The sequence below is a fragment of the Cherax quadricarinatus genome, chromosome 74 (assembly GCF_038502225.1).
Source record: "Cherax quadricarinatus isolate ZL_2023a chromosome 74, ASM3850222v1, whole genome shotgun sequence".
Classification (NCBI taxonomy): domain Eukaryota; kingdom Metazoa; phylum Arthropoda; class Malacostraca; order Decapoda; family Parastacidae; genus Cherax; species Cherax quadricarinatus.
The window spans coordinates 13,604,954-13,629,280 of NC_091365.1; the positions used below are offsets into that span (position 1 = coordinate 13,604,954).

General features: G+C 38.2%; 1 protein-coding gene across 2 annotated transcripts; it reads left to right on the plus strand.

Annotated features, from left to right (window-relative positions):
• The first annotated feature begins 221 nt into the window (after positions 1 to 221).
• LOC128700132 (uncharacterized) lies at positions 222 to 22,742 on the plus strand. Of its 2 annotated transcripts, none has more exons than XM_053793086.2 (12): positions 222 to 475; positions 9,241 to 9,455; positions 9,714 to 9,918; positions 10,029 to 10,252; positions 12,086 to 12,287; positions 12,590 to 12,671; positions 12,983 to 13,085; positions 13,363 to 13,543; positions 13,861 to 13,976; positions 19,065 to 19,234; positions 20,162 to 20,301; positions 22,166 to 22,742. In XM_053793086.2, exons 1-12 carry the CDS (start codon positions 370 to 372, stop codon positions 22,294 to 22,296), a joined length of 1,875 nt encoding a protein of 624 aa, XP_053649061.1. In that variant the 5' UTR covers positions 222 to 369; the 3' UTR covers positions 22,297 to 22,742. The 2 variants fall into 2 exon arrangements, with proteins under 2 accessions (XP_053649061.1, XP_053649062.1); XM_053793087.2 differs by lacking the exon at positions 22,166 to 22,742 and adding an exon at positions 20,383 to 20,470 and having other exon boundaries at positions 228 to 475; positions 20,162 to 20,350.
• The last annotated feature ends 1,585 nt before the right edge of the window (positions 22,743 to 24,327 follow it).

Sequence of the window (24,327 nt, forward strand, 5' to 3'; positions counted from 1 at the left end):
AATAAGAAAATGTATTTCAATATAAGATCCTATATATAGAATATTATATAGAACTATAGATATAATAGATGACAGTAGGGTATTATATTTAACTATATAAAGCAATAGGAAATTATAATAAATGAAACGTAGGAAATTAAACATTATTTTCCCCGTGTTAAGGCATGGCGGGAGGTACGTATATAAAGGAGGTCAGAGTCGGGTCCCACCTCACTGATCCTCTGCCCCAGTGTGTGCAAGGATCCCCGCATCTCTTAACTTGCCGACTCACTCGCTTGGTTTAAATCTTTTTTTTTAACTGATTCAGAAATACAACATCACTTTCGCCCTCTTGACATATAGTGGAAAGTCTGTGCTTGTTCAAAAGAAATGATTTCCCTCATGGTATCCACAAGTGAGGCGGATGGGAAGGCCGCCATGAATTTCCTCCCTAGTGTTGGAAGCCTGGTGCTGCTGCTGTTCCTGTTTGTTCAAGGTCAGTGTTTATGGTTGAGAAGACTTAAACACCGATAGGTATGTGAATAAAGACAAAAGTACGCAGATATTGCTTTTGTTATGCATATTATTTTTTTATTGGGACGACTTTTCGCTCGTAACATGAAAGACCTCATCTCAGAGCGTCGATTAAATATCGATTTTCTGCATACTTGTGTCTTCATCTATATTATTACGTATATACACTTGTGTCTTTGCAATGGATCATACAATACAAAATACGAGGACAAACTTGAATGCAGATCGTAATAAGAGTGTTTCCACAATAATGTTTTGCCGTCAAGGGTGAACCTAAGTGTTTAATGAACCTTCAAAATAAGTTCAAGAATGTTAAAACATTAAACATAAACACTTTATTAAAAGTGGTTTATTAGGCTAGGGAATACATGCATCTATATAAAGAATTTAATAGTGCTTATTAGTGAATGAAACCCAGTGTTCTCTCCCACTTCTCAAATACTTAGACAGTGTTGTGTATTTTCAATTTATAACTAGTAAATAATTTATTCATTATGTATACTGTGTAGGAACACATGTTGCTATACATGCAATATATAAGTTCACAGGATCCAGATAACCACAATGACCTAAATAACCTATCCAGAATAGATACAACGTTTTGAAGCATTATGGAACGTCTTGGCCAACGAGACCAAACATGGAATAGCAACAATAACCACGAAGCACACTAAGGCGAGGTCACAGAGGTACTAAAACCAAAGCCTCAATTACAATGCTAGGCAATGTAACTCTCATATGTCCTGACTGTGTCAATGCATAGATTATAATCTGTGCATTGTTACAGTCGGTAATTGTCGGTAATTGTTGGTAATTACCAACAAACTTAGCATTATGTATAGCCAGTCATTGCACACAAAGATGTCAGGACATGAAAATCCTGCAGGCATCAACAAGACAGATGTGGACTATACATAAGATTATTGAAAGATAAAATCCAGAGGAACACCAGTACACATTCCCTGACTCACTAAGGATATACAAAACCATGTTAAAAATTCTCGGCAGTGAAGAGAAGTGAAGAAGCAACCAGCCAGGCAACAAGAGGTTAACCATGAACCAGCACCAACACCCAGCACACACCAAGGACAACCCTTCACTCTAGACAATTTTCAGAAATTTCTAAGAAGCAAGTATGGGTGAACGATAATCACAGAAACATCGTTCACACACTTCAAGGGGCAGTTAAATGGCTTCATACAAAAATAAATAATGACAAAAAGGCGTGACATAGGCGAAAAGGCAACGCTTTCTAGTGGGCTCAAAAAATGGAGGAAAAACGTGAGAGGTCTACAACGTAAATTGTATGTTATGACCCTGGCAAGTTGTCGCGTCCTCACCTTCCTCGACAAAATAAACTACGCAGTATGAACTATGTAGATACTACATACACAACCCATCACTAATATCCCTAAACACGCATCTCAATACTAATAAAACAACACATAAATATTATATATATATATATATATATATATATATATATATATATATATATATATATATATATATATATATATATATATATATATATATATATATATGTCGTGCCGAATAGGCAGAACTTGCGATCTTGGCTGAAATAGCAACGCTCATCTTGCCGTATAGGACAAGCAAAAATTTGTGTATGCAATAATTTCTCCAAAATCATTCTGAACCTAACGAAAAAAATATATTTCACTGTGTTTGTTTAGTATTAAATTATTGTAAACAAATTTAAAATATATTTAGTTGGGTTAGGCTAAAATAAATTGTTCTTGTTATAATAAGGTTAGGTAAGTTTTCTAAGTTCCTTTTGGTGCAAAATTAAAATTTTTTACATTAACATTAATGAAAAAAATATATCTTTAAACGTATAAGAGAAAATTTTAGAAAGGACTTAATTTTAAATGAGTTCTTGCTAATTGACCAGTTTTACATATTCGGCACGACATATATATATATATATATATATATATATATATATATATATATATATATATATATATATATATATATATATATATATATATATATGTATATATATATATATATATATATATATATATATATATATATATATATATATATATATATATATATATATACATTGTATATATATATATATATATATATATATATATATATATATATATATATATACATATATATGTCGTGCCGAATGTGTAAAACTGGTCAATTAGCAAGAATTCATTTAAAATTAAGTCCTTTCTGAAATTTTCTTTTATGCGTTTAAAGATATATTTTTTTCATTAATGTTATTGTAAAAAAAAATTAATTTTGCTCCAAAAGAATCTTAGAAAACTTACCTAACCTTATTATAACAAGAACAATTTATTTTAGCCTAACCCAACTAAATATATTTTAGATTTGTTTACAATAATTTAATACTAAACAAACACAGTGAAATGTATTTTTTTCGTTAGGTTCAGAATAATTTTGGCGAAATTATTGCATACACAAATTTTCGCTTGTCCTATATGGCAAGATGATCGTTGCTATTTAAGCCAAGATCGCAAGTTCTGCCTATTCGGCACGATATATATATATATATATAGATAGATAGATAGATAGATAGATATGTGTGTGTGTGTGTGCGTGTTCTCATTTAATCTTGACACATGTCTGTCTTGTTTATTCTCCTTCAATAATATTATCAAGGTTAACAATGAAATATCTGCTTAATAGAAAATTGTATAAGTTTGTAGGTCACATTCCAGGTATCTCACACACGTACGATAGTGCTATATAAATGTTTCAAAAAACCGACAAGTTGATGATTGAGACACTTGTGGAGCACTTAGGTAATTTACTGTAGAAACATTTCTTCAGCCAGCGGCTTCCTCAGTCTAACACAGAGATGAATGGTGGAAGATGCGGAGGAGTTTTGAGATAATCGTCCCTCAGCCTGGAGTCAGTATGACCAGCCCATCAATCTTGACAAAAGTAAAGTATCTTTTTTTTAATTCTTGTTTTTATTTTTTAGACAGTATGTGCCAAAGCTAGGTTAAGGATCCCTAACTTTAGTGACAAGATAACGATTCCTAACTTTATTGATAAGCTAAGAGCTGTTACCTACATTACATCATTTGAAAGCATTTTTATTGTTGTGAAACATACAAGTAGGGAACAGGATGAAGTTGGAGCCATCTGCGGAGAAGGGGTCTTATATATTGCATTCAGATTGCCGCTAGGCGAAGCAGTCATAGGCGGCGACACTTTGAAAACTTACACATGTGGAATTAGGTCCTGCCTAGAGGTTTGGCAAGCACTGAATTCCCTGCATTAAGACCCCAAGATGCTGCTTGGACAGAAATTGTTATATAAATGCTTCAGAAAACTGACAAGTTGTGATACATAAGTGCAATACTTGTGTATCGCAGACACACCAATATCTTGGGATCTTGATACAGGGAATTCTACGCTTACCTAACCTTCAGGCATGAATAGCAACGCTCTTCTTGCCGAATAAGGCAATTTGTGCAACATTTGTGGAACATTTGGGTATCTTTATTCTAGAATAAAGATACTCAAATGTTGCACAAGTGTCTCATTTATCAACATGTCGGTTTTTTGAAGCCATTCATTTAAAGTTTGACTTCTTGGCTCTACAGTAACAAGAATAGTAACGTATCCTTTTTTGTATTGAAATGTATAGTGTTGCTATTTTCTTGGTCTTTGCTATTTTCTTGGTCTAAGTAATAACCTGCACAGTATAAGTACACGTAGAAATAAATACAGAGACTAGACTTGTATTAAACTGATCAGAATAGTTAATGAAAAACAGGAAATGGCTTAACGTGCAAGTTTATCGCGATTTCCTCTGATTATAAATTAATCCATGACGAGTAACCTACTAGTTTTTTCACATTCTAGCTCAGATTTGATGCCAAAAGGTACGTCATTTATTTTTCCAAGAAGGAATTAAACAGTTAACTTTCTTCTTTCCAGAGTTAAAAGGTATATCTGTGCCATGCTATATTCAGAGGCTTCAGTCTTGGCAATAAATTGCTATTAAAATATTCCATATGAGGGTAAGCGAGTGATGGCTAAGCAAACTGTAATTACTTTCTTTGGAAAAAAAAGTAATCATCACATACACAAATAAACTAGTAACGTGGAAGGAGCCCAGACACTGCACTGGGACTTTGTAAACACCAACTCTTGCACAATATTCTGTATCTCAAGGTACTTTATTTTGTTAACCGGGAAGAGTAAACTGCTACTTCAAATATCTACTGTAGTTCGCACAAGAATCATCCTCTACTTGATATGATCGGTTTAAACAAAATATTTTGTGAGGCTTTTGAGAGGATGTATCTTCGAGTTTTTGGATTTCCATTTCATTAAAATCATTACTGTTGCTGCTGATTCAGAGATAACAGCAGTTAATGCTGATGCAAGAGAAGCTGCAGCTGCTATTTTTCCTATTATCATTTCACGGCTGTTATTTGTGTCAAACAGCATAACAATTATGGGAACCGAGGAGACCAATTTTTTTGGGGGAGGAAAGTAATCCCAGACCGGCCGCTTTGAATATAACTTTGAGGTGGGTTGTGCTGGTCGTTGAAAAACTGCCCATCTTGATACAGTGTTTATCATTGACGTCTTAACGTACACTAGATACATGTCATCTAGCACACTAGCTACGTCTGATTTTTTTATTTATACACAAGAGGAGCACTAGACACTTAGGGGCCATACAGCGAACTGGGAAAGGCAGGCAACAAGATTCGATCCAAAGAAAGGGAGAGTAACTCCAGTTCTTTGAGGTACTGAACACGTACTTTCTTTGAGGGAAAGTATGTATACAGTACCTCTGCGATAATTGACATTATACACCCGGTGTGTGAACACAGTTTGCATTTATAACCCTCTGTTACGTCAGTGTTTCTTCACTCAGGCAAGACTTTTCACTGTCTTGTCAGGGTCATTTCCTAGCCAGCCATCTATTTGCGGTGGGGTCGAAAAATATAATAGCGTAACCCAACTGAACTTCTTCCTTCGGCCCAGGAGCTTTAGTAGTAGATATGTTCTTCCCTCCCCTCAAGGCGACATCTATGGACTCAAACTGATTTGTAACAATCAACTGTCGATGAATGAACGAATGGTGGACGTGGGGCTCGAACCGCGGTCCGCAAATTGACAACCGACGCTCTACCATATTTTAGAAAGGACTTAATTTTAAATAAGTTCATGCTAATTGACCAGGTTTACCTATTCAGCACGAATATATATATAAAGCTCGAAACAGCAGTGAATGCTGCTTGAACAGACAGTTTTCTCGCGTGTAACTCTGGGGGAGGCGCACCATAGGTCCCTCAGCCCTGATTCTAGAATGTAATATGTCTTGTTATATGCTGACATAACTACTAAAAGCACGAGGTGAATACTAATACCACACACCATATCAGCAGAGTAATACACAGTGGTGTATTATACAGTTGAGAAACTTAGCCCGAGGTAAGTCCTCACAGGACTAACAAAAGAAACTTACACAGAGGAAGATGCAATACAGTCACCCTGACGGTTGCAACCATCTTACATCCTTCTCACCATAAATACATTGTTACAAAATATAAATAACTTTATTATGAAACAAAAGAAGTATAGTTTTATAGTGAATATGACAGTGTAGTCTGCAAACCATGTTACTGGTTATATGGACCACCATGCAATTATTACAATAGTCTATACTTCAGGGGGTTTAGTGCCATAAGTCATTGGTTCAAGCAGTTTTGTGTAGCACCAATCAATGATTCATAGGGTTTACTGCCAGCATGCAATTGCTACACCAATCCGCGGTTCAGAGTGCCACAGTGCGATTACTAAATTACTTCGTACTGGGGATTTCACAGTTGCTGTAACTGGTTGATGAGTATAACATGTGCGACAGTTGGGTATCTGTATTGTTGAAACGTTTTCCCTACGGGACAGGCTTCTTCAGTCAGATACAGAGGATGGACTGTAGGTAACAGGAGCAGTGGCGAGGTAAAGTTGATATAATCAGTCCATCAACCTTGGATAAGTAGTTTGAGGTGGTCAGTCCCTCAGCCTGGAGAAGACTTCAGCTCCATTATCTGGAACAATATGCTCCAGACCATGGAGCTGAAGTCTTCTCCAGGCTGAGGGACTGACCACCTCAGACTACAATAGAGATACCCAACTGTGGCACATGTGTCATACTCATCAACTTGTCAGTATTTTATACCATTGTCAACAAGCTGCAACAAGCCTGACGCATTTTAAACAGTATAATTTTGATATTTATCAAATGAGAGGTAATTTTTAAGATTCTTCGTTCTGCTTAAAAAGAAAGGAACACTTTTCTGTGTTTAAAGAAAGTAAAACAGAATCACAACTGTTACCCACGAATTTCTAATAACACGATTGCAAACAAATCGTTTAAAGAGCGGGGATTGAACCCACTGCAGTTGATACCTGAAACTTGCAGGACAGTGAGTTAACCATTTAACCACGCCAGCATGGACCAGTGGTTAACACACTGGCCTCCAAGTTTTAGGACTCTCGTGCCATGGGTTCGATACCCACCCATTCTGTGATTTCATTCAATATTGTTGCCATCAGAAAAAATGTGTAAATTAGTACAACCTGTGACCTCTAGCATTAATTTATATACATTTCCAAATTATGCACTTGATCTGCGGTTCTGGGCAGATCTCGCAGATAGAATTTGTTTAAAAACCAAAACACTAAACCAGCAACTTGGTCAGCACGAAACATGTTGACTTCATAAATCTAGAGAAGCAATCAGCGTCCCACGAACAAGGGAGCACATGTCGTTGTTAGATAAAAGACCACATATGGAACGAGACATTACGTCTCGCTCTCGATCAGCTTCATCGAGCCAATACAAACAATACACAGAAGGTATATGAAGGGAACATAGGCACTGCAGTAGCTCTATAATCCCGTACTGGGAGTATTATTGTTATTAGAAGTTGCTTCTTGTCATGTGGTGAAAAGCTTTATCATTTTGAGAAAGATTCGTTCTATTTTTTCAGAGATGACGAGGTTACTCTCGTTTTGCATAACTGTGTCGTCTAAAAAATAGATTGATGATGCTTCAAGGCATTTTCATCTGCTGGTATCCGGTTTGTAAAACACTTTGTGGGCGTCTTTCCATCTCATCAAGTGAATGGTGGTGTTACAGTGTTGTACACTTGTGTTCAAGTTGTTACAGCTGAATGAGTAGATGTGTTCGTGCAGATGTGACATCTTAGAATAATTCTTGTATATAACTGTGGTGTGCGCTGAGTATGTTTCATTCTATTCGTCATTCGTTACACAACCATTTGACGCGCCCTCTCGACTAATGAACTGGCAGTTTAGTAGTAGCAGTTCTGGGGCCCCACTGCTGCGCTTATTGTCCAGTTCAACCAATCTCGTGGAAGCCGACTACTTCAGCCAAGGCGACGTTACTTCAGTTCACCTGGCTGAGTGGCAGACTTCCACAGACACTGGTCGTGACCACTCCTGCTCCGAGTGCCTCTTGATTGCCCCATTTCACTCTATCATATTATTACAACCCAGGAGTCCCAATGGCCTGTTATCCTGGATGTAAAGGGAGCAAAATAAACACAGCAGACCAACTTTTGACTTATATTATCCTTCACCAATTTAGAACAGAAGTATGTACACTATATACACTATGTACAGTGATAGGTATTAGTGCACTCCACGGTAAGCAAGGCAGAATAGAAGCCACTAGAGAGCAGACCGTGCTTCAACCAGCTCTAGAATGGGAATGACAAGGGCAGACAGGAGAGTGGTACCCACATCACCTCTGCGATTGCCAAAACCATCTTCTCATTGGCTGGAACCTGGGTACTGATTGAACGACGGGGCCCCATCGTCAACCCTTAGCCCCTGGTTCGCTGGTTGGGGGAGATAGCCTGTAAATGAAGGTGTGTACATACTCCGAATAAAGGTTACGTACTCTTTGCATGCCACACTTATCTATTCATTAATATTGTACACAGTGTAAATATTGGTGACGGAATAAACGGGTAAAGAAATCTACCCGATGTTGTGTTTGCCTTGCACTTCCTCTGCCCTGCTGAGTGTCTTGTTTTGCTGACTTAGTTATGACCAGGTGCTACAGACCTTTAAACTATCACATGTGTTCGTAATTACAACATTGCTGATAATTCCATGAGAATCATCAGTATTTAAAAAAAAAAATCCCCTCAAGGGAGGTGGAACGCCGGTGAGAGGCTCTTGATCTAGGGAATCGGATCTGTGCTCCAGTTCCCGGAATTAAGCCTGAGTACCTTCCACCCCTTCCCCCCAGGCGCTGTGTAATCTTACGAGTTTAGCGCTCCCCCATGATTATAATTCTAATAATTAAAAAAATCACAACAATATCAGAAGTAAAGTAGACATTGCAAATACAATTAACATTATCAGAAGAAGAAAATAAACAAAACTTTATTAAAAAAAAAGGCCAGTTGATAGAGCATGTAGTTGGTGGTAAAAAGGCCCGATTAGTTACTCATCAACATTTACGACGATATACTAAAAATAAACATATAAAACATTTATTATTATTATAATCACAGCTAAGCGCTAAACCCATAAGGATCACACAGCGCTGCATCAAAGATGCAGAAAAGTATAATTGCACATTAGTCCTAGATCATATAATGAATCCGCAGCGAACATGTTTATTGGTGGAATAACTGTCTTGATGTGTTGTTTCTTCAGGTCTGTGTGATGACTGTGTACGAGAGTGTCATTATGGTGATTACCGCATCTGCACGTACCAGTTCCACGTACAGGAGTACCACACATTGAGTCGTGCCTGCTACCAGTGTCCAGACAATGCGGCAGACTGTTACCGTCAGGACTGTATACCTGCTGACGGTGTGGCAAGGCCTTTACTGGCCGTCAACCGTCAGCTTCCCGGCCCGGCTATACAGGTAAGCTAAAGCTACCTGTAATTTCCTGGTTCAGGCATACAGGTAAGCTTCAACTACCTGTAGGCTCCTACCACCACTGTCATTCTCACTAGTACAATTATCTTTCATATCTCACCGCACACTGATCTCTTTTCCAATCCCATGTCGTCTCCACTAACAAAGGTGAGATTGTGTCGTGTGCAGACGTTGTTGTCCACGAGTTACCTAACAGATATTATCACTTCTTGGACATTTTTCAATGTATGTACTGTTGATCAGGTGTGTGAGGGAGACCGGGTGGTAGTGGATGTGTTCAATGATCAGCTGTCAGACACAGAGACCATCCACTGGCATGGTCATCACATGCGACGCTTCCAGTACTACGACGGTGTTCCATTCATCACACAGTGCCCCATCCAGAAGTTCTTCCGCTATGACTTCCTCGCTACCACACCTGGCACCCACTGGTGGCACTCTCATACCGGTGAGTGATGGTAAAGATCTACTTTCAACGTACATAGTATCAGGAACTGCTAAAATCAACACTAAGAACCAATTCCCTGAATGAAACATATTTCTCTCCCTCCCGACCAGGAGTTCACCGCGCTGAGGGAGTGTTTGGTGCCTTTGTGGTACGCCAGACACAGGACCTTTATCTTGATACCTACGATGTTGACAGTCCTGATCATGTCCTCGTCCTCCAGGATTGGCTCCACAAGTCAGCTCTGGAAAAATTCTCTGGGCGTCACCACCACACTCAAGACGACTTTGCTAGCGCCATCCTCATCAACGGCAAGGGCAGGAACTACACTAACATGGTAAACCATTCAAATTTTTTTTCAGCTAAAAATAGCAAAATCACTATTCACAAAGACTTAAACCAAAGATAATTACGTTGTATCACAGCCTCTAAAAGTAGAATGAGTGGGATTGAACGATGCATCCAAACTCTGTTGTTAATGTTGTGTCTAGGGACACTTCCTTCTCTGATCATTACAGGTGAAATTTTCATGTTACCTGGTGCGATGATACTGTGCTCAGGTCTTTATTAATAAGAATTTTCCAAATACTTTATTTTTTTGAGGGACTTTTTAATATTGACCAAATTACAACTAGGATAAACCATTTTAGTGGAATAACTGTCAAAAAAGAGCCCTTGAATATACCTGAGGTTCAGGTCATCTATGAAGCATCAAATGAATAATATTGTATTTCTAGTTTCTCCTTCGTAAATGTATATAACGGTGCCTTTAATACAGCCATGTCACAGAAATGATGAGTGTAAAAAATCCTAGAAAAGCCTTCATGGTTGAATGGTCGGAGTTCTGGCACTGCTGCTCGCATGGGCCACGGTTCGAGTCTTAGTCCTTTCTTCTATTTATTTATTGACAGTTGTTCATTATGACTTATCTTGGGTTTATATTATGTATATGGCTTTAAGGGGCATAAGAATAGTTGTGCCAGCATCTAGCATCCTCATCCAGAACCCTTGTGAGGTGTGCTGGATGAGGCAGTAGGACAGGGGTCGGCGAACTTTCTTGGGTATGACCCCAAAACAAATTTGTGTATAGCGAAATTACCCACTAGACTTGAAAGTCCACAGAATCCGGAAAAACACAAGGAACGTTCAAATTCAAAATAGTTTATTGAATCCATTTATATGGAGAACAGTCATACAAACTGAAAAGTATGCATTAATCGCGATAAAAACAACTTTACAAATAAAACACAAAATTAACAAAATAATAAAATGAAAAATATACAGCATGAAATAAAAAATAGTAACAGACAAATTTAATAAAATCTCATTAAGGAACTAAAGAATTTCATTGAAAACATTTTCACTTCAGGTTTTGGAGCAATGATGATGTTTCATTTTTGATACATCATCAGAATTAGGGCTTTTTGATGTCAGAGTAATTTGGATACTGTCTTCGGCGTTCAGCCGATTTCTGGACTTTGTTTTCAAGTTAATGAGAGTGGAAAATCCTTGTACACAAAGATAGGTAGTTACAAATGGCAACAGTATTTTATTGCTTCCTCGTGTGCAATTTTGAAAGCCTTTGCAGCTCTTGATATCCAAAAACTGGACAGGTCTGCATTATTCTGAAATTCAGTGCATGCTTCATTGTTGGAGGGCAGTTCAAGATGTGCCTCTGCCAATCCTTCAGGCTCTTCTGGTACATCAGCAATTTCACACTTGAAGGGATTCAGAACCCAACTCACAGTAAGTGTATCAAGATCTGGAAATTAATCAGAGAACTGCTTTCTGAGTTTGGTAAGATGCCCTATAACTACAAGCAGAGATAATATTGATAGCGAGATAGTACACTAGGCCAAAAGTTAGGTGATGGTGTGTCAATAATGGGGCGTGCGGTTGTCGTGCCAGCTCCCGAGCCACTGCTAACACTCGCGGTGTTGCCAACCTCAACGAGCAGTACAAGTATCAAACCAATTACGGAAACAAGTGGGTGAGACTGGCTGAGGTTCGAACCCAGGCATCTCGCGCACCACGAGACCACGCAACCCATAAGCCTGACGCTTGAAAGTAACATATTGAGTAAACCACAAAGACAGATTTGAGTCCAGACACAATTGTACGGAATCCCAAGAAAGAAGCCAACGAATCTTATAACTCTGTTCCTCTGCAGGTAGACGGATTTGTGGAGACGAAGACGCCGCTGGAGGTGGTGATGGTGACGCCAAAACTGCGTCACCGTCTGCGTCTCATCAACGCTGGGAGCCTCAACTGTCCCTTGGTCGTCTCCGTCGACAATCACACACTCACCATCATCGCTACTGATGGAGAGAAGATCGTCCCCTTCACTACTAACTCTCTTGTTATTTATTCAGGTTAGTGTCAGTACTAAAGAAAATTATTTATCTGCAAAGACAGTGAAGTGTATGAATTTTCCTCATGGAAAAAATCATTACTTAGCAGAATTTTTTCTCTGGATGTACGCGTATTATCTATTCTTATCTTCAAATATTGGGTGCAAAATTTTGGGATACTCGTTTAGTGAATAAGTAACCACATGGCATAATTTTAGCATCGTTAAACTGATGTTATTTGGATGTTATTTTTAGACCTTAAGAATACATTTAACGTCACCATAGGCAGAATGGCTATATATGAAGTACCTTCATTGTTTCAGGTGAGAGATTCGACGTGGTGCTGAAGGCCGACCAGCCAGTCGGCAACTACTGGATCAGGGTGAACGGCCTCATCGACTGCGAGTACGTAATCTTTTGAGAAAAAGAAGAGTTGGGAGAGATGAGAAAGAAAAGTTAGGAGAGAGAAGGAAGGTATAGAAGGATACAGGGAAAAGACAAAATAAGAGGCGGTAACTGAAAAATCAGATGGATTATACGAATATTAGTTTAGCGTAATTGTCACAAAAATAATTCACATTTTTTTGTGGTAAAATGGCATTGTATACTGCAGATGTTTGATGTCTAAATGAAACCTAATGATCTGACTGAATCTGAGGTGCAACTTTATATTGTTTCCTTGTTCAGGGCCTTTAAATGATTTTTTTTTTCTGAAGGCAGAACAAATGTGTACAGGGGGCGGTGCTGAGGTACGACGGTGCCCCTGACAACCTTCCTTCAGCGCAACTTTCATTCGACTCAAACTACCCACCAGGAGTCGTGAGTGTTGCTTCAGTGTTGGTCTTCAACAAATAATCTTTCATACAATCACTGTAGTTAAGGAATTCACGATGTTTATTTTAGCAAATTAACTTTGCTATATAGACATTTCATCTTTGAAAGCCTGATTATTTGGAGATCTGATTTTGCACCAGATATTTAATTAATTTGGCCATAATTTTGTCTTATCTAAGTTTTCTATAATTCTAATGTATATTTTTTATGTAAGTAGTATTCTTATCCCAGGTAAATAACTCTCATACTACTATACTCACAGGTAGTAAATCCTCTCAACTCTGGAGGAGCCTCTGAGGAGGAGGTGACCTTGGTTGAACTTGATGCTTTCAAACCCAGCATCTTAAAGGAGAAGGTTGATAAGCAATTCTTCCTCGCTTTCAATTTCAACCGGATCAACAACTCCTTGTTGTACCACTCTGGCCTCTACCCCTACAATGGAGGTATGCGATGGAACTAATCAGTTTATTCATGTTTGTATATCACAAACACTACTGTTTACCGTCATCTCTTATGTGGAAGAAATAATTATCATAGCTTTTATAAGCGCACAAAATCAAAGTAAAAGTAATGTCACTGGTCCCCAAGTGTAAAAATTCTACGAAGAAAATATTAAAATTGTTTTCACTTTATAAGTTGGATAGTCTTATTCTCTATTGTATTAATCTATTTCATCTACATTACCATACCATTGTATTTAACAGTAATGAAGATTCTTACTCTCTACAAATCTACATTGCCATACCATTGTATTTAACAGTAACGAAGGAGTGGCACATCAACTCACCTCAGGTGAACAATCTATCCTTCAAGGCTCCGTTGTCGCCTCCTCTCTCACAGCCGATGGTCCAGCAGCCTTTCTGTTACTATGGCGAGGTCAGTCCGTTACTCTCAACTCCTGCATGTATAGTCAGTTTTGGTGTATTATTTAAAAAATGTACAGCCAATATCTCAGTGTACAAGATATCATGGTCGATTTTTTAAGGTAGTTCGGTGTGTCTGGACGATTCTATTTATTAAGATCAACTTGAACATATCGGGTAAGGTTCCTCAGGAAACAGGACAAATGTTTACTGACGCAGGTGTTAGTCAAATGATGACCCGCAGCTGCAGCTTTTGGTCATCTGACCGAGGATATCCGCTGGCTTACCGGTCCACCCGTGTAAGATAAGATAAGATAAGATAAGATTTCGTTCGGATTTTTAACCCCGGAGGGTTAGCCACCCAGGATAACCCAAGAAAGTCAGTGCGTCATCGAGGACTGTCTAACTTATTTCCATTGGGGTCCTTAATCTTGTCCCCCAGGATGCGACCCACACCAGTCGACTAACACCCAGGTACCTATTTGCTGCTAGGTGAACAGGACAATAGGTGTAAGGAAACGTGTCGAAATGTTTCCACCCGCCGGGAATGGAACCTGGGCCCTCCGTGTGTGAAGCGGGAGCTTTACCCACCAGGCCACCGGGCCACTAAAAAATCATCGTTATTATTATAACCATTAGATCATTTTAGAAAACGATGGCTATATTGAAGGAACCTTTTTTTTTATTATTCGCCAGTGCTCTCTCGGCCCGGGTCTTTTAACCGTCCCCTTTTCTGCTTCATAACAAATTACTTCTCATTCCCCAAGACGTGGATAATTCAGTGCTTTCTTTAAATCTAACGATCATACACTCACTAATCCTTAACTAGAATTTTAATGAAATTATTGAAATTTTCCTTTTCTGTTACTTTTTTTTTTTTTTTTTTTTTTATTCGCCGGTATTCTCCCGGCCCGGGTCTTTTCCAAGTAGTGGTGACCCGGCCTTGGCTCCCTATCTGGGGAGTGTCTCGAGACTTAAGTCTCCCATGGGAGGAGGTACAAGTACCCCCTCATCTTTGGGACCAACTGTCCCCAGGCCTAGCCACATTCCCCGCCCTCACGGGGCTCGTAGGGAGAAGCTAGGCCTCTGGTCTGCCATCTGCCCCGCCCCAAAGGGGCTCGTGGGGATAGCAGTCTTTTTTTCAGTTACTGTACTTAGCCTTCAAGATAGAAAAATCTCAGTTTTGTGTGGACGACCTCAGAAGCTTCATGTTCGGTCTCTCAAAAGTATTATAATCCCTTTGTGATTATTGTTTGTTTAAAAACATTACAAAAAATATTAATAATTGGTACAGTACAGGCATACAACTAGTATCATTTATACAAATTATTGTCGTAATAGGTAAATATATGATTTACACTAACCCACAATCTGGATTGTTGCGACGTATTTTCTTCAAGTAAATACACGAGTTTACCCTCTAGTAAATGCATTTCAGAGAACTGTGAAATCTTCAACAGGAGAAACTCTGTTATTGTATTCATATACGTAGTAAGTAAGGTAGTAAGTTTACTTAGGTACTTGTACACATAAGTGCAGTTACACAAATTTAAGTGATTACAGATATCATAGAAACACATGTGTAACTTATCTAGGATAAGCCAGAAAAATCAAAAGTGGCTTATTTACATAGCTTATTCTGCTCAATGAACATCAGTATTACTGAAAGAGACCTTCTAGGGTAGGGTAGGTGTCTGAGCCCGAGCCTTTAGCTCATAAGACTGTCATTCCCATTTGTCCCCTTGGGGCGGGGATGGCAGACCAGAGAGGCCTAACTTGTGGCTAGGCCTGGGGACAGTTGGTCCCAAAGATGAGGAGGTACTTGTGCCTCCTCCCATGGGAGACTTAGGTCTCAGACACTCCCTAAAGAGGGAGCCAAGGCCGGGCCACCACTTGGAAAAGGCCCGGGCCGGGAGAATACCGGCGAATCTTTAATAATAATAATAAATTTCTTATGACAGTATATTTCCACATGTGTTCCCTCTTAGTATATTTTATTCACATGTGTTTCTTCTCAGTATATTTAATTTACATGTGTTTTCTCTTCGTATATTTTATTTATGTGTTTCGCGTAAGCTTACAATACATTATTTCACAATATATTGGCTGGAACAAGTCACAAGCACATAAAATAAAAATAGAACTTGGACGATATTTCGGCTGATCTTCGGCGATTATCAGTTCGTTAGCGAGATAAATGCAGATGAGATGACTAAGTGAACCCGAATCCTGGAGAGTAAAGCATTTTTACAATGTACTGGAAGAGACAAACATCTACGCAAACGAGACCAAGACAAAAGTCCATGTTAGGGATTTATATATAATGAGAGGATATATAAAACTGCATCTCTGAAGGCTAGACGAAGGAAAAATATTTTGAGTGAATGACTAAGCTCATTGTCTGATTGTCCCGAACATGACAGAAAAGAGAGGTGTTAATTTCAGCTTCTATTAATTATTTTAATTTAATCTAAAAGTGTTAGTTTATTTAGGTACAGGTACACGTAAGTACAATTATCATACACAGTGACTTATTTCTACTGGGGTCTTCGACCGGCTAGTTTTAACAAGGTATTAAGAAGGGAAGGAGGAGCAGGATATACAGTAAGTGCCTGAACTATTTGTAACATAAGCATGTTCCAAATTCCTTCGAGGAAATGCATGTTAAGTATCTAAAGAGCGAAAGGTGCAATTAACATTGTGTGAACTTGAAGCACGGAGTGAAAAGTTTTGGTACCATCACTGGAGAAGTGGATAAAGGTGAAAATAGTCATTTTAGCGTGAGAGTTGGCTGAATATATTTATAAAAATTTATAATAATGAAATCGCGGATCACAGATGCCTGAGGGATGAATGGAGATATACAAAAACACTTTTCTCAGCAGATTGTGTATGGTAGAGAAACAATAAAGTACACATAACTCTCAATAGGGCTGGGGTAATTAGAAAAAGAAAAGGCAATTTCAGGCTGGTACGTTTAAACGTCAAGGAAACGAGTAGGAGTCCCATTCAGCTTTAAAACTAATGAAAAGGGAGAACAAGATAAAGAATAAAGTCACAATATCGTGGCTGGAACAGTTCATGAATAACCCACATTTAGGAGAGGACCCTTATGACGACGTTTCGGTCCGTTCTGGACCATTATTAATGATTCAAGAAAGACCGAAACGTCGTCCTGTGTGTCTTTCTCCTATGTACGGGTTGTTTGTGTATTGTTGCAATCACGGTATTATGCTTTTTTATTCTTTAAGGGAAAGTAAGATTGTTAAGGTACATGACTGAGAGTAGACTAAGCCTTGCCTTCTTTTCTGTAGATGCTTGATGCTGCCTTTCCCATTATTCCTGATCAAATGTTCTGAACACACGTAAATTGACCTGACTTCGACATCTCATCTACCTTAATTCACTTTAGATTTTTGTTTTGTTCCCCTGTACTCTCTATTTGATAGTGAACGAGGATGAATGTACCAGGACACGTAATTCTTACTTTTTCTCCCCTCCCTCCTCCCTTTTTATACAGTTTGAAACCAATTATAATTGGTGGGATAAAACAGGAAAACAAAGATTGTTTTTGGTCCCACCATGTGATTCATTACACACTCTAAGTGTACCTAATTTCGTGTTTATAATAATAGGTACTCAAATTACTGGACTTTGTTGCTACTATCCCCACTTACGATGCTACCCAGTAACGCGTTTTAAACTTTGATCTATTTAAAACTTGAAAATAATTGGCAATCTTAAATAGTTTAAAACACATTCTATGCCAAGAAGCCTTACTATGTGATAGGGACTACTTCAGCTGTACGTATCCCTAAAGGTGTCTTAAAAAGGAGATACAAATTCATATTTTCTTGTATCATTGTGAGAAATGCAAAACTGGTAGTAGTGTGGGAATTGTGATTCTGATAATTCCTAGATAAAGCTATACCCTTGAAGTAATATTTATGAGAAAGAGTAATGATGGCATATAGCTGACGATGGGAACTGTATGGTAATGAACTTATACCTGGAGGGTGTTCCGGGGGCATTGACCCCCGAAACACCCTCCAGGTATAAGTTTTTAATTACATTAAAAAGGGAGAGAGTATGGAGGAGGTGAATGTATTCAGATATTTGGGAGTGGACGTGTCAGCGGATGGGTCTATGAAAGATGAGGGAATCATAGAATTGATGAGGGGAAAAAATGAGCGGTGTACTGAGTAGTCTGTATGAATGTATGAAAGCATAGTTATACCAATGCTCTTATATGGTGTGAAGCATAGATGGTGAAAGTTGCAATAAGGAGAAGGCGTCGTGGAGACGTCCTGTCTGAGGGCAATGTGTAGTATGAATATATTACAGACAATCCGTAGTTTGGAAATTAGGAGGATGTGTGAGATTACTAAAAGTATTATCCAGAGGGCTGAGGAGGGGTTGCTGAGGCGTTTCGGACATTTAGAGAGGGTGGAACGAAATAGAATGACCTGGAGAGCGTATAAATCTGTAGTGGAAGAAAGGCGGGGTAGGGGTCAGCCTAGGATAGGTTTGAAGGAGAGGGTAAAGGAGGTTTTGTGTGCGAGGGGCTTGGACTTCCAGCAAGCATGCGTGAGCGTGTTAGATAGGAGAGGAGGTAAATGATTTTTAACACTTGACCCCTCAAGGAAGGTTCCTTGATGCTGATGAGGGGCTCTTGATCTAGGGAATTGGATCTGTGCTCCAGTTCCCTGAATTAAGTCGGAATACCTTCCACATCCTCCCCTCCACACACAGGCGCTGTATAATCCTACGGATTTAGCGCTTCCCTCTTGATTATGATAATAATAATTTTTGAACTTGCTGTTGGAGTGTGAGCAAGGTAATATTTATGAAAGGATTCAGGGAAACCAGTTAGCCGGACTTGAGTTCTGGAGATGAGAAGTACATTGCCTGCATTCTGAAGGAGGGGTGTTCATGTTGCAATTTTATAACTATAGTGTGAGTGCACCTCTGTAAAGACAGTGATGGAGCGAATGGCGATGAAAGATTTTCTTTTTCGGGCCACCCTGACTTGGTGGGAAACGGCCGATGTGTTAAAATGAAATTAAAATAAAGTGTAAGCATTAATCTTTGAACTCCCCAGGAGCCACCATGTGATGGGGACTACTGCAGCTGCACCTACGTCTTGGAGGTGGCACTGGGGGAGACGGTGGAGATGGTGTTGGTGGACGAGGGCACCATTGGTGACGAGAATCATCCTTTCCATCTTCACGGCTATAACTTCCACGTTGTTGCCATGGAGCGCCTCGGCAGGTCAGTCACACACTATTGTCACTTCCAGTTACGGGAGTTCCATCTTACCTTTAGTGCCCCTACAAACTACTACTACTACTATAGTAGCGCTACACCTACACCATGACACTCGCCATATTAACTTACGACATTTACAGAGTACATAAGTAACCACAGTAAAACAATGCACAGTACGTATTTCGCATTTGAAAAAAAAAAAACACCACTGTTTACACAATCTTACAACGTAATTACATCGAGTCTCATGTTTAGAACACATTTGGTTCGCCTGTGGTATCCTAACAAGCTACTAACCAACCTCGGGAATGCTTATCACACGAGTATCTATCGATGCAGATTCATTTAAAGAATAAACGGACGCTGTTAAATTAAACTTAAATGATCATAATTTTTAGCTCTACAGAGAAGCTGTCATTTCTTATCACTGAGTTACTTATTCACTTATATTACTTGTAAGTATATAACTCGCACACTTACACTAGTTTCACTGTTCAACTTAAGTATATTACATTCTATTGTCTTACTTGTACACTAAAATTTTCTGTACACTAAAAATTTATTTGAACATATATTTGCTTTATTCTTTTATCACGAATCTTTTTCTAAAAAAAATAAAAGCATTAAAACCACTCTCATAGATCTGTAAACTAGCTAACTGAAATTCTTACAGCACAAAAGTACTTGCCAATTTACAGCTGATCGTTAAACAGCTGTTGCCATTTAAAAACAAGTTAGGCTTGCATTGTTTTGCAGAAAGACAAAGTTTTTTTTTTTTTTATGTTGTATCTAGACAACATTTTTATTATTGGAGAACAGACTAAAGCAAACAAGCTGAAAAATGGATGTGGTTTCTTTTTATTATTTCTTAATGCGAAAATGTCATTTTCTTTGTTTTTCAAGTATACTAGGGTTTCATTTGTGTTGCAGTGAGACAACTGTTGAGGAGGTCAAGGCTCTGGACGCCGCCGGAGGCATTAAGCGTAAGCTGAAGAACCCTGTTAAGAAGGACTCAGTAACCATCCCTGACGGAGGCTACACCATCGTCAGGTTCACTGCTGACAACCCTGGTAAGACCACTGCTGTTCCTTCGATGCTATTGCTGCTGGTGCACTACAAGTGTGACCACTCTTGTTGCTGGTGCACTACAGGTGTGACCACTCATGTTGTTACCTGTGCACTACAAGTGTGACCACTTACCTTGCTGGTGCACTACAGTTGTGATCACTCATGTTGCTGGTGCACTAAAGGTGAGACCACTGCAGAAGTTATAGAATTAGCAACAATATTATTAGTAGTAATAGCAGCAGTAATACAGTAATAGCAATAAGCCCAAAATCTACTTCTTAATTAGGCATCCCCACATGGGGAACCTATAGAGGTTATCTGATAATTTTTATAACATCAGAACGCCTAGTTCGACCGGCTTAACATTGTCAACATTGGTGTTCAGTACCTTTGAGAATGTTCTTGTTGTTATTGTGATATACAGGTGTCCTTTGGTCAGTTCAATGGATTGTGAAGTAATTTTGGTATGATAATTTGGGAAAGACTCCTCTAATTAACTTCAGACTTTCACTAAAGGCGTTTCCTACGAGAAAAATAAATAGGTTTTTGTTAGAGTAGGAACCAGTTTGTCAATGTTATTTATAAAATTGTTTGATAATTTTTCCTGTGAGATCACCTAAGAATGACTCGTCTGAGCGACTTCAAGCTTTATTAGCTAATGTATCTAATTAAAGAAAAGGTTTAATATACTTTTAAGCTAAGTACGTTCAAAAATAACAAAAAATCTATCAGTTAAACAATTATAACTATTGGTTTTCATGCAGTAGAGGAAGAATGATTCTCCTAATGGGCATCAAACTTTCAGCGTTGGCGGCTTTAGCTCAAAGGAAGATTTACATTGGTATTGGGTTGTGTAAGTTTTAATTTGTTAATTTTAGTAAATAAATTGGAAAATTGGTTTCAGTAACGTAACTGGGGAATGACTCTTCTCATCAGCTACATTTCTTAATTGCTTGTGTATCTTACTTTAAAAAAAAGTTGGATGATTTTTTGGGTTGTGTAGGTGCCAACTTACCAATAATATTTATTAAATTCGGGAAATTTATATTTTGTTTTCTATGTGATAACCTGTGAATGTCGCATCCGATAGGCTTCAAACCGTCAATGCGGGGAAAGTTTTAGTTTGTTATTGAACTGTGTATGTGTGAATTTATAAGATTTTATTTTAGTCTGATGGCTCGTAGGAGGCTTCCTGGTACCAGTTTGTGAAAAACCACTAAACATCCCATAGCTTATCAACCCAGCCAGCTCTACCTCCATGCACGCAAGAGGAATAGTGCGGGATGACCATACAATGTTAATGCAGCAAAATATAAGATGTGCGTGTATGCATATGTATGTAGTATGAATGCGCATGTATACTTACTGTGTATTTACGTATGTGTCTGTATGCATGTGCGTATACATGTCTTTGTATACCTGTGGTGGTGAATACTTGTGCATGTATGCTTGTGGAAATGTATCCCTGTGTAAATATATATTTGTTAGCAAGTATACATTTGCATATGTATGCTTGTTAATTTGTATGCGTATGCATGTGTGTCTCTATGTACGCTTTCGTATTTATGTTCAAATTTATACGTTTGCATACATATGCTTACGAATTTATTCATGTACATATGTATGCTTGGGGCAATGTATATGATAAAACAAGACTAGAACTGACTTAGTTACCATTGTTCCTGCAGCAACAGAGTTTAGTTACCAAGAAAAGGGATATAAATATGTTACTAAGTCATATTTCTTAGGTGTTTCTTATCCTGAGGTGTTGAGTGAAAGTCTGCAGGAACTGCCCTTGGCTCCGGACACCAAGTGGGTATAGAGAAGGGAAAGAAAACAAATTTGAATGGATATTTATTTTTGCAGGTTGGTGGTTAATGCACTGCCATTTGAGTTTTCACTCTGAGCTCGGCATGGCAGCCGTTCTGCATGTTGGTCAGCCTAGCGACCTGCCCCCGGTGCCTAAAGGTTTTCCAACCTGTGGTGCCTTTACGTAAGGTCACCTGCCCGGAGATGAACTTTCAAGACCTTCCATCCCTTCATGGCAACCTTCGCGTAACTTCGTTTCTTCTCGCCACATCTGGCGAGAACTTATTCAGAACGATCTGCCAGCAGCGCACTCTGTAATTTGTAATAAATGCTTCACTGATTTATAACATGTAACCTCTGAAAGCCAGGCCTGCAAGACATGCAGTAGTGCTCCTCCTGTCTCAGTTTATTCAACATGGATCACCTTCTTGTACAGACAACAGAGAATCAATCAACTGCTTATGTTGACACGTTGTCTTCACATTGTCTTCGCTCACCCTTAATTATAATCTCTCCTCGCAGATCCCTCTGTTCTTAGCCATTCTTCTCAAGTACTGTTTTGCCAAACTTACGCAAAAGTTTATGTGGAATCTATTTTTAGAGGCTGTTTATATATTAAAGCTTTTATAACTCACCTATGACTTTTACTCTTCCCTTTATGCTTCATGAAAAATGGATAAAGTGTGTTTTGGACCGCCAGGGTGAGCATGACGGGCGGGATAGAACCCGCAATCTTGTTACGATTTTGTCAGTCATGATGAGCTTAAATGAACGTAGGTCGTAAAAGAGGAACACTTGGAAATGATGAGTATCTGTATACTCGCCCAATTATACTCACCTATGTGTGATTGCGGGAGTCAAGACTCAGCTCCTGACACCACCTTCTAGACCATATTAATCGATATTGATATCTTGATTAGTGTATAGTGTTATTATGCACCTCGTACCCATCCTGTGGGCGACAGTAATTCGTTTAGTGGCACATAATTGATCCCGTGACTGGGTCCCCAACATTTGTGTCCGCCAAACAAGTTACATTGGTAAGGTATAGTACTATTTATAAATATATTGACTTCAGCACAGTAGTAAGAAGTTTACAGAGACAGGAATTCAATCACAAATCATTGCAGTATAGTTATATGTGGCCATGAATTATTTAAGCTCAGTATTTACCAAGATATTTACGGATAGGTCTTCTGACCTCAGTGTCTTGCCTGGAAAACACATGGTTGTCTACCACGCATTATATGTATTGAAACAATTATATTTCTGAACTACAGTGTTAGAAACAAGTACCCAATTACAACTCTTCTCTTGGTCCTAGTGTTTAATGAGAATAATAATAGAAGTCAAATTTGTAAGATGATTTGCGATGAACCTTAAATACTAGAACATCATTGATTTTGAACAACAGGACATCGAAGAACGTGAGTTGTCAATCTGTTTCTGCCCCTTTATATATATATATATATATATATAATATATTATATATATATATATATGCAATAAGATCACAGTAAACAGGTGATATCAGAATATGCAAAACAACCACTGTGAAAGAATAGAGAAATTCCAAGCGCTTTCGTGACTACTCACATTATCAAAGAACAATGTTCCTTAATAATGTGAGTCGTCACGAAATCGCTTGGAATTTCTCTATTCTTTCACAGTGGTTGTTTTGCATATTCTGATATCACCTGTTTACTGTGATCTTATTGCATATATATATATATATATATATATATATATATATATATATATATATATATATATATATATATATATATATATATATATATATATATATATATATATATATATATATATATATAATGTCGTGCCGAATAGGTAAAACTTGCTATTTTGGCTTAAATAGCAATCTCTTCTTGCCGAATAAGGCAAGCGAAAATTTGTGTATGCAATAATTTTGCAAAAATCATTCTGAACCGAACGAAAATAATATATTTCATTGTGTTTGTTTATTATTAAATTATTGTAAATTTATCTAAAATATATTTAATTGGATTAGGTTAAATTAAATTGCGGTTTTATAATAAGGTTAGGTAAGTTTTCTAAGGTTCTTTTGGTACAAAATTATTAAGTTTTACATTAACATAAATGAATAAAATTTAACTTTAAACATATAAGAGAAAGGACTTAATTTTAAATAAGTTCTTGCTAATTGAACAGTTTTTACCTATTCGGTACGACATATATAT